General features: G+C 42.4%; 1 protein-coding gene across 2 annotated transcripts in view; it reads left to right on the plus strand.

Annotated features, from left to right (window-relative positions):
- The window catches only part of HOMER1 (homer scaffold protein 1), a 618,990-nt gene that overhangs the window by 576,626 nt on the left and 29,636 nt on the right, over positions 1-12,728 (plus strand). For both annotated transcript variants that reach the window (XM_078675203.1, XM_078675205.1), the window contains exon 9: positions 10,708-10,788. In XM_078675203.1, the coding sequence (XP_078531329.1) occupies positions 10,708-10,788 (81 nt within the window). The remainder of the gene's footprint in view (positions 1-10,707; positions 10,789-12,728) is intronic.

The raw sequence follows: 12,728 nt of genomic DNA on the forward strand, positions 1-12,728 counted from the left end.
CAACATACACTCCAAATGCCGCTCAGTGCCACATAATTACACTGCACTCAATGCAACATACACTCCAGATTACCACTCAGTGCCACATAATTACATGCCACATAATTACACAGCACTCAATGCAACATACACTCCACACAATACCACTCAGTGCCACATAATTATATGCTACATAATTACACTGCACTCAATGCAATATACACTCCAAGTACCACTCAGTGCCCCATAATTACACTCTACTGAATGCAACATACACTCCACACAATACCACTCAGTGCCACATAATTACACGCCACACAGTTACACTCTACTGAATACAACATACACTCCTCATAATACCACTCAGTGCCACATAATTACACACCACATAATTACACTGCGCTCAACGCAACATACACTCCAAATACCACTCAGTGCCACATAATTACACGCCACATAATTACACTGCACTCAATGCAACATACACTCATACCACTCAGTGCCACATAATTACACTCTACTGAATGCAACACACACTCCACACAATACCACTCAGTGCCACATAATTATATACTACATATTTACACTGCGCTCAACACAACATACACTCCAAATACCACTCTGTGCCACATAATTACACGCCACATAATTACACTGCACTCAATGCAACATACACTCCAAATACCACTCAGTGCTACATAATTACACTCCACATAATTACACTGCACTCTACTGAATACAACATACACTCCTCATAATACCACTCAGTGCCACATAATTACACTCTACTAAATGCAACACACTCCACACAATACCACTCAGTGTCACATAATTATATACTACATATTTACACTGCGCTCAACACAACATACACTCCAAATACCACTCAGTGCCACATAATTACACGCCACATAATTACACTGCACTCAATGCAACATACACTCCAAATACCACTCAGTGCTACATAATTACACTCCACATAATTACACTGCACTCAATGCAACATACACACCAAATACCACTCAGTGCCACATAATTACACGCCACATAATTACACTGCACTCAATACAACATACACTCATACCACTCAGTTCCACATAATTACACGCCACACAATTACACAGCACTCAATGCAACATACACTCCACACAATACCACTCAGTGCCACATAATTACACTGCACTGCACTCAATGCAACATGAACTCCAAACAATACCACTCAGTGCCACATAATTACACGCCACACAATTACACTCTACTGAATACAACATACACTCCTCATAATACCACTCAGTGCCACATAATTACACTCTACTGAATGCAACACACTCCACACAATACCACTCAGTGTCACATAATTATATACTACATAATTACACTGCGCTCAACGCAACATGCACTCCAAATACCACTCAGTGCCACATAATTACACGCCACACAATTACACTCTACTGAATACAACATACACTCCACACAATACCACTCAGTGCCACATAATTATATGCTACATAATAACACTGCGCCCAACACAACATACACTCCAAATACCACTCAGTGCCACATAATTACATGCCACATAATTACATTGCACTCAATGCAACATACACTCCAAATACCACTCAGTGCCACATAATTACATGCCACATAATTACACTGCACTCAATTCAACATACACTCCAAATACCACTCAGTGTCACATAATTACATGCCACATAATTACACTGCAGTCAATGCAAAATACACTCCAAATACCTCTCAGTGCCACATAACTACACTGCACTCTATGCAACATACACTTCAAATACCACTCAGTGCCACATCGTTATATTCAACATAATTACACTGCACTCAATGCAACATACACTCCAAATACCACTCAGTGCCACATAATTACACTCTACTGAATGCAACACACACTCCACACAATACCACTCAGTGCCACATAATTATATGCTACATAATTACACTGCACTCAATGCAACATACACCCCAAACAATACCACCCAGTGCCACATGATTACACTCCACACAATTACCCTCTACTGAATACAACATACAATCCTCATAATACCACTCAGTGCCACATAATGACACGCAACATAACTACATTCTACTCAATGCAACATAAAGACACTCCACATAATACCACACAGTGTCACATAATTATATGCTACATAATTACATTGCACTCAATGCAACATACACTCCAAATAATAAAACTCAGTGCCACATAATTACACGCCACGCAATTACACTCTACTGAATACAACATAACCTCCCCATAATACCACTCAGTGCCACATAATTATATGCTACATAATTACACTGCACTCAATGCAACATACACTCCGAATACCACTCAGTGCCACTTAATTACACGCCACATAATTACACTGCACTCAATGCAACATACACTCCAAATACCACTCAGTGCCACATTATTATATGCCACATAATTACACTGTACTCAATGCAACATACACTCATAATACCACTCAGAGCCACATAGTTATATGCTACCTAATTACACTGCACTCAATGCAACATACACTACAAATACCACTCAGTGCCACATAATTACACACCACACAATTACACTCTACTGAATACAACATAACCTCCCCATAATACCACTCAGTGCCGCATAATTATATGCTTCATAATTACACTGCATTCAATGCAACATACACTCCAAATACCATTCAGTGCCAGATAATTACATACCACATAATTACATTCTACTCAATGCAACATAAATACACTCCACATAATACCAGTCAGTGCCATATAATTACACGCCACATACTTACACTCTACTCAATGCAACATAAATACACTCCACATAATACCACACAGTGCCACATAATTATATGCTACATAATTACACTGCGCTCCATGCAACATACACTCCAAATACCACTCAGTGCCACAATTACACGCCACACAATTACACTCTACTGAAAATAACATACACTCCCCATAATACCACTCAGTGCCACATAATTACACGCCACATAATTATACTCTACTCAATGCAACATAAAATACACTCCACATAATACCACTCAGTGCCATATAATTACACGCCTCATGCTTACACTCTACTCAATGCAACATAAATACATTCCACATAATACCACACAGTGCCACATACTTATATGCTACATAATTACACTGCACTCAATGAAAGATACACTCAAAGTACCACTCAGTGCCACATAATTACACACCACATAATTACACTCTATTGAATGCAACATACACTCCACACAATACCACTCAGTGCCACATGATATTATGCTACACAATTACACTGCACTTAATGCAAAATGCACTTCACTCCCTGACCCAATTTCACTAAGCATAATTTCACAGAACACCACAGTTCAAGGCCACACAATTCAACTCCACACATCTCTAATACACACCGCATAATTACACACCAAACAACATATTTCAACTCCAAAACTCCACAATCCACAACGTACCTCCAATCCACACCATATAGTGTCACCATCTGAGCACCAAACATCATTCACCACCACCATTTTGCATCAACGCACCACCTAAGCATCAAGTCAGTCTGCCCTTGGAATCTGGCATCTGTTGATTCTCCCCTAGTGTCTGTTCGCTGCTCGTGTTCTAATTACTGTTTTCAAACATCCACTCCCCCATTATTTATGTCCCGCTCCCCCATAACAAAAAAATGATAACAAACAAGCATGAGAACAGGCAAGAAGTAGTTGCCAGCAGTGCAAGCGCAAAAAAAGTAGAAGACAATTTTTATGTTAAAATCTTTTTTTAATCCGGTTTTTCAGTTGCATATAATGTTGCCTTTGTTTGTATAAAGGTAACAGTAATCCTTAACACTTTTTATTATAAGTTTTCAACATAATGCACAGCAGCCACAATGCTCTACAACATAGCCAAAAGTTCTGGCTAAACACATAAGGTCCCAAAGGCGAGACCTCTTGGCTATGCCAATGCTTGTTTTGGTTTAGTAGTCGTCGTGGTCCTGTGAGCTACTGTCTACACTGCAACAGACTTTTTTTACATTCACAAAGTGGAAGGCTTACCAAGATAACCCCTTTACTTCTGTGAATGTGTTACCACCTCTTTGAGGTGTCATTAAAATATCTGTTTTGCACACGGATTTTGGGTGCAAAATGTTGCTACATGAATACCAATTCGGTATTTGCAAGGTACTCCAAAAACACACCCCTTCCATATACAGAGCACATATTCACTCGCAATCCCATATTACGTGTAGAACTTGTCTGACTCCTAAAAAGGAATTGGTACATAAGAAAAATGATTGCCACGGTTGCAAGTGCCGAACTGGAGCATTTAAATGCTTAATACATATGGTCCGTTATTTGACTTCTTTCAGGATGGATTTGTGGGATCAGATGATTAGATGCAGAAAATCTGGGTTTTACCATTGGTGATACCTGCCTTCAGCCATGACTGTCAATTTAGCTTTGTGCTGTTTGATTGAGGAGACCTCCTTTAATAGTAGTGGTACCGAAGGTAAAACATTAAGAAATATCACAGCCATTAGAAGGAAATTCATATTATGTTAACCTGTAGGAGTTGTCTGAGCATTTTGAGTTGTATTCAGTGATTAACAGGTTAGTGCTCCATTATGGCGATGGGCAAGTGCCCTTTATGGATATGCCCTTTGATAGGGGCAGGCTCTGGGGAAAAGGCAGACTCGACCCAAGAGAGAGTTAAATATAGCTGAAATACTGCATTTTCCTCTGGATAAGTGACATCAGTATATCAATTCCCTCCCTTAAATTATGAAATTCTGAGGTCAGTCTAAGGTCTAGTCTATAGTTGTCAGCCTTGTCAGGTATGGCACTAGCAAACACCATTTGGTACAGCAGGGCTAACAGTCTTCTCATTCCTCCTCCTTCACTGCAGTGACTTCCAAGCAACTTTAGTTTGTCCTCAGTCGCTCACGTCAGGCTGGTGGGAGGCAGGATTCAGCATTATCTCAGCAGCTTGAGTTAGGTTACATCGGACAAGTGAGTCTTGCAGATAATTTCAAGGGGCTACGCCCTACTGTTTATTTCCTCCCTGACCAGAACAAGTTTCTTCAGAGTACTCAACCATCTTTTACTTTCCTAGGATGCCATTGAACAGGTAGTAGTAGACTCTTAGAAAGGCAAAGAATACTATTCATGCTACTTTTGTGCCTCATAAAAGGACTGGGCCCAAAGGCCTATTCTGAACTTTCGCCCGTTGAGTTCCTTTCTGCAGATGGACAAATTAAAAATTTCAGGCTGTCTCAGATCATTTCCATTCTGAACCCAGGAGACAGGATGGCGTCCCCGGATACTCAGGACCCATATTTCCATATAACCGCCCTGCACTGACACACCAGCATTAATCTGTGTTAAAGGTGGGCCAGAAACGCTTTCAATTTGCTGTGCTCTCCTTCGATCTTGCCTTGGTCCCTATGCCATTCAGAAAAGTGGTGTGGCTCATCTTCAGAGGTCGCAAATATATGCACTCCTGTACCTCAATGACTGACTGCTAATGGCGAGCTTGCAGTCAGTCACGGACTACCTGCGGATGACGACCAAACTCTTGACATCATTGGGCTTCATAATCAACAAGCTAAAGCCCCACCTGAGCCTCACACAGAGCTATTCATTGGAGCAATCTGGATATGGTGGCATTCAATACTGCTTTTCGTCCACTGCAGTGAGTATGGGTATGAGCCCAAAGTTTTGGGATCAGTCCTAGATCTCGGTGAGGATGGCGATGGTGCTTCTTGGTCTCGTGCATCATTCATGTCCACAGTGCAACCCTGCAACAGAACCTCAAATCGCAGTGGGCTCAGTATCAGGGATGCCTTACCTACACCATTTAAGTCTCAAGGGAGAAGGCTCAGGAGCTACAATGGTGGCTGTCACAAGCCAATTTGAACTGCCGCAGGCCAAGTGCCCATAGTTGTGACAGATGCAGTGCTGCTGAGTTGGGTGGGGGGTCACCTAAAATGAAGGGGAGAATAGAGGGCTTAGCATAAGGGCTGCTTACTCGATTCTGTTCAAGGACCCAGGTGGCTTTTCTCCCTAAGGACCAAATGACCTTTTCATGTTGGCCAATCAAACACACTGCCTGTATTCTTCATTCCACCCCATCACTTGAAAGAAGAGGAGAGGTATCATTGTGTTCATCCAAATAGGGCATTGAACTTTTACATCTACCAGACGAAGGTTTATCGGGTTGACTATCAGCTCTTTGTTGGCTTCTATAGTGCAAAGAAGGGGCAGGTTGATGTAAAAGATGACCCTAACAAGGTAGATAAAACTCTGCATTAAGGTCCGCTACACCCTGGTGAAAAAGCAATCCACCAAAGGGCAGAGAGCCAACTCCACTAATACCAAGACTGCAAAAACTGCAATGGCACAAGGAGTGCCTGTTCTTGTATCCGTCTGGCTACAACATAGTCATACATAGATACGTTCATAAAGCACCTACTGTCCTGACAGCCAGGTCTGATGGGATTGTCAATTTGGTCACTTGGCCTCTAACACTTTTGGTCTAAGCCCTCTCCTCAGATCCTCCACCTTCGGGAGGTACGCTTTGGTATCTATTTCAAGGATAAGGAATCTGCAGCTAGAATTATCGATCAGAATAATAAGTTACTTATCCTCAGTAAAACTCTTTCTGGTATATAATCTGTCTAACTGCAGATTTTTCACTGTCCCCCTACCTCCCTGTTCTGTGGAGTGACCTCTTTAATATCTAAAAGGTCCCAGGTTAGATATTGGGACCAACAATTGTTATATGCTCTGTGTCTGATGGCCCAGAAAAGGAAAGGAACAAGAAACTGACTCCACACTGTCACTTCTGGGGAGGTACAAAGCCAACACAGAGCCGCAATAAGCCACCTGCCAATGTGCAGGCGTACTGCTGTTGAAAGTTTCTAGACCCAGTCTGGACCTTGGGATTTTCTAAAGGTGCAGAAAAGAAAAGGTGTTATCGAAGGTAAGTAACTTGTTCTGGTACACTTCTCATCTGGAATATTAAGGGTCTAAATCACCCTCTCTTACAGCCTAGGGCTTGGAGCGTTACTAGTTATTTTTCTTAGAAGGAGGTCTAGTTTCGGGATGGCACATGAAACTCGCCAAGAATCCCACAATGCACCAGGACACAGACTCCGGCCCAGATTTATAGGGATTATATGGGATACAGAAGTGTGCCTTGTATCATATGTCCAGGTTTTAGTGCAGGAAGAAGCAGCAAGACTGAAGGTTGCAAATGCTCCTGCAAGAAGGTCTTAGCAGATCTGGCGAATGAGCCAATGATGGTGAAAGCTTAAGTCTCTTCGTGGAAGTATGTTCAGTAAAGTCACTCAGCATTGAAAATCTCAACCTCGCACTACGCGATATCAAATGGTGCATCAACGTTGATTGGTGTCCCGACATCGGATAGTTCTTCAACTTCTAATTTGTTCTGTCGATGGTTTGGGCAATGCGAACAAGTTGAATGTGTGAGCGCTGTTGATCGGGAATGCTTCATTGTCATAAGCTTTCCTGAGGGAGTACGGTGGTGATGTTGTGCTGTCAATATTGACTCTGTCCTTCAATGTGAGGGAGTTGACGCTGCTCCCTTCGACATCGAAGAAGAATGTCCGTGATAGTGACAATGTTTTTTATCTTCTGTTCTTGATTTTCTGGTTCTCCCTATATGGAGATCTTAGTAGAGGAAAGCACAGTGGAAGCTGAACTTCCCAAGGCCTTGTTGCTGTTCTTCTTTTCCTTGATCCTGAACTCTTCCAGCTTCCTCATGCAGAATTTTCCTCTAGCAGAATGTGGAGCTTTGGAACAGACCACATAGACCTTCTTTCCACATCAGAAGGTACTTCACCAAAAGTCAAGACATAGTACCACAAAACAATATAATGTGGAAAAAGAAAAACGCATGAAAAAATGTTGAATGAAGTAAAAAAATTGAAAAAGAAACTTTTTCACAAAATCACCTGACGAACCTCCCCGGGTGTTCCAGGATGCCACTCACACAAGCTGTGAAAAAAAGAAGTGACAATGAGGCAACTACCAGTGTAAGGCATTGTGGGATTTGGTAGGCCTGAACTCTTAGGTGTTTATTTAACGTTTCTGATGTAAGCCTATCAAACTGCTCTATTCCTTCTTATTTTGACATATTAGGCAGCAGGTTGTACTATATGTGCTGTCGTTTTGAGAGGGATTTATTTTTGTGTTTATTAAAGAGGTTTAAAAATGTGGAAAAGTTATCCTGGATAGGTTTTTTGAGAGTGGTCCTCTGCAATTGGACAGGTTTGACTTTAGACCCTTTCACAATATATTGGATGAAATGTGTTCCAGGGTCCCCGCACGCTGTGAGAAATAATTCTAACCCTCATTGCTCCAATGGAAATGCCTACAACGCAAAAAGAGGACTACAAGACAGTAACCATTTCTTTTAGTCTATTTTGACAAGATTGTGTTGACTTAGCTGGAGAACAAACACCGACTCTAGCTGGTGTCTGTGCCAAGATTTAGGGAATGCAGAGTTGCAAAGCCTGTGGGCAGAATTTTATAAAGATTACCTTGATGTTTTGGGCTTGATTTTTTTATTTAAAAGAGGTGAGCTGCACATCATTCCTGTTAGAATTGGTGCATGAGGCTCTCATAATAACCCTGCTCTGTGAATATAACCACCCGCTGTCTTTTTCAATTTAGATAATAAAATGATGGTGAGCATTCTAGTCTGGTGGTGATTTACAGGCCGGATCAGTCTGCCTTCATACCTAGCTGATCAGTGTCCTATTACCTGTGCACTTTTTTGCTATGTTCTGTTAAATACTGCCTTAAGTAGAAGCGTTGGTGGTGTATGTAGATACTGCAAAAACATCTGACTCCAAGTGGCCCTTCATCTTTGTTGCTCTGGTGCTCATGGGGATGGGAGGAGAATGTATTACTTAGAAGTTCAAGTTATTGTACATACAACCAACAGCTCGACTGAGATGTAATGGTGTATGCTCCCCTGGCTATCTCTACATCCGGGGGCACAAGACATAGTTGTCCTCTCTCTTTGGATTTTATTTACAATAATGATAGAGCCACAGGCACATGTTCTATACCAAAACCATTCTATAAAGCTAGTATACCTCCCTGAGCATAGATTCCTCTTGTCCCTATATGTGAAAAACATCCTTCTCCAGCACTGGATCTTTCATAAACTCAAATATTCTGTTTGATCCGTGGACTTTTGCTGTTCAGAAGGAAGTGATTGCTAGATGTTAGAGTACCGCTCAGGCTGATGGATGTGCTTGTACTTATGCCCTCCAGCTTCACCGCTGACGGCCAACTCTGGAAGCCAGGAGCAGATGCCAAGGCCAGAGGGCTGTGAGGAAGTCTGCATCCCTGGCCCCATTGGCTGTAAATAATAGCTAGCATATAACCCCATTCCTGCCATTTCTTCCTATGCATATCTGCTGATGCCTCGTGTGAACTTGGGTCACTGGTGGTGATGACAGTGAGCTCATTTTATACTGTTTCCCCTCTCAAGAAGTAAAGAAGTGAATTGGTCTTGATTTGTGGCTATTCGGGGCAGACAGGTGGGGTAGGCATGTTGTCTTGATGGTAAGATGATGAAGGTGCAGCTATGAGTCTGGGTGCACAGTGCAGCTTGCGGTAACCTGGCCCGGTTAAGCTTAGTTCTGATGGTTGGAGTACATGACAGTTTGCCCCTACTCTACACTTCGTAGGTCTCTGGTACAGCCTTGGAGGTGTGATGCTGATCCTACTTCACCGTATCCTAGTATTTGAATGTGTGACGAGACTTAGGGGGAGTGGGCCACCCGGATACTAGCAGAGATATTTGGTTCAGGCAGAGCAGATCGAAGGCAAGACAAGTGCTCTGTAAATCTTGGAAGTCATTTGGGATTCTTATGTTTTTTATGAAATACTACAAAACCATCTTTTGAGAAATGGAGAAACAAAGTAAACTTTCCCCTACTGTCTCCAATCAAGGAAACTGTGCTGGTGGAAAGAATATATCCACTAAGTGGAAAAGCCGAAATCCAGTGCAAAGAGTACAAATAACGTTGTCCACTCGTGGACATAGGCTACTCAAACAAAGCATTAATCTTCCACATTAGAAGAATCACTTCAACGTTTTGTAACTAAACACTTAAAAAATAACTCTCAACCTTTAGCTGGTGTGGTATCCCAAGATGCCAGTATAAAGTTGTCAACTAATGATGACTACCTATCATCAGAACGGAACAATTGCGATAACATTTCTGGAATTCATATAGTGAGGAATCTGTAGCTATAGTATCCACCAGAAAGAGCATTACATCTTATCAGGGGGCTCCATGTTCAAGCTAACAGAAACAAAAGATTATAGCCCCAATTTCTGTGAAGACATTTGTCAGAGGAGTGAAGGTTGTAACTTCATAGATACTCTGGTGCAGTTTTACAGCAATTTGTCATTGTAATTTGGAGTGGGTAAAAATTGGTAATTTAGAGTGGACAAAAACAATTACACAGGCAAGAAAGTGTCACTTCTACCGGCAGGCAGCTGTTTCCCAGCAGGATATTTCCAGTGCTGCTGAATGTTGGTAGCAGATACAGCTGTATAATGTCCTGACTGTTTTCTAAATCATTGTTTAAGCCTGTTGTCAGATCTTCTGAAATACAACGTCTTGTTTATCTTAAAACATTTTGCATGTTTTTGTTTTCCTAGGAAATTGAACGGTTAAAAGAAGAGATAGAACATGCCAGAGAGCTTCAGGCACAGAGAGACTCTTTGACAATAAAACTGCAGGTAATTCATTTTGGAATGTATTTTATCTTAAGTTGATGTGGCAAAAATATGACGTGGCAAGTCCCAGTGCTTGTTTTGGAATTCTGAAGCTAAAAACTGGTTAAGTGGTGGGACGAAAGGAAGTTTTTCTTGACTGGTTGCATCTGAATGGGAAACGTGTAGGCCCTGGTAGCCTTTTGCATGTTCCAAAGACCCCCGCGTGCACCCAACCCTGTTCATGGAAACCCACAGCAGATACTAAGGCCCTGCCCCCTTTTTAGGTCTCGCCTCTCAATGCGCATGCGCATTGAGCAGAGCGAGACTATAGGGGCTTAAATAAGCTTTACCTAGACTGGCGATTGACTGGCGATTTGATGCTGTGCCAGTGCGCTTTTAGGTCAATGCGCAAGCGCATTGACCTAAAATGCGCGTACACATCATCAAATCGCCATCTGTTCCCCAGCAGCACTCCTCCCACAGCTTTGAAGTGAAGCTTAGCTTCACTTCAAAGGCTCCTGCTGCTTCACACCCTCATTGCCGCTCTCCCCGCTCCGCCCCTGCCCGCCGTGTCGCATTTCTCCTCCCCCCTCCCCTTCTCTGCCTTCCCTCCGTCTTGTTTTCCTAGCACCCCCCCACCCCCATGTCCCCTACCAGCCTCCACTGAATGTTCCGATTTTTCTGTGAAAGTAACTGGGCTCGTGAGAAGTTACGCTTTTCTCCTTTCAGTCCTAATGTGCATTGAGTGCGGCTCCAGCAGCTTCCAGTTCTGCAGCACTTCGTCTATTGCTTTTGGAAAGCTGCATTTCTGTAATTTTGGCTCTCCCCGCTCCGCCCCCTCCCCTGCCCGCCGTGTTGCTTTTCTCCTCCCCCCTCCCCTTCTCTTCCTTCCCTCCGTCTTGTTTTCCTAGCACCCTCCCACCCCCCACCCCCCTGTCCCCTACCAGCCTCCACTGAATGCTCCGATTTTTTATACCAGTCTCAGTTTTCATAACATACGTGGTGGCGGGCAAGAGGGAATGGCAAGCTGGCTTATATATTAAATTTCCAAGTAACGGAAAATGTGTAGTATTGAAGCCCAACTTCACTCAGTTTTGCTCCTTTTTTGTATGTAAACAACTGAGAATTAAGCACAGATGTTGTGATTTTTAAAAAAATATATATACGCATCGAGTCCTAAATACATTTTACACACCGAGCACGTGTCCTTTCACTACTGTTTCCCCCTTTAGCGTGCTTCTGATTTCAAGAGAAACTGGAGTTCTTTTACTTCTGCTTGTCACACCACTTAATGTAGTAGTACTCTGTGCTGCAGGTAAACCGCAGATGTGGCCTAACGACCAGAGCTGCCATCTAAGTCACGTAAATACAAAACATGTTGCATTACAAATGCTATAGGTGTCACATTCGGGAAAGTTATAACTATTGGCATTGTAAATGACAAAGCTATCAATTTAGCTATTTTAAAAACCAACACATAAATAAAGATTTTCATTTACAAGACCAATAGCTACAACTTTTCTAATGCGAGACCTATTGCATTTCCAATGCTTGTTTCTTCTTCTGATCTTGTGGGTGCCAGGCAGGAGTCCAGAAGGCCCCGCTGGCTCCCGCAGGATAATGCAAACCTTTTTTTTATTTTTTATTTGGCTCAGGGCGCCCTTATCCCTGTATACCTTTTTTTTCTTTCTTTTTTTCAGGACAAGAGGAGTGAGGTCCCATGGCCTGAAAAGCCAGCCACAACATTTCTGTTCAAGTTGCGGCCAGCCAATCCGAGCGCAAGCTCCAAAAGGAGTATGCGGCAGCCAGGCAGTTGATAGGGAAAAAAGCCCCTTTAGCCAATCAGATTGCTCTATTATTTGAAGTTGCGTGAATGCGCAACTCTTGCATGCTCCCGCAAACCCAACCATCCAGATATACATTTTTGAACCTTAATGTACTAAATGGATTTACACCAAATCAGA

This window comes from Lissotriton helveticus, chromosome 2_1 (genome assembly GCF_964261635.1).
Source record: "Lissotriton helveticus chromosome 2_1, aLisHel1.1, whole genome shotgun sequence".
Classification (NCBI taxonomy): domain Eukaryota; kingdom Metazoa; phylum Chordata; class Amphibia; order Caudata; family Salamandridae; genus Lissotriton; species Lissotriton helveticus.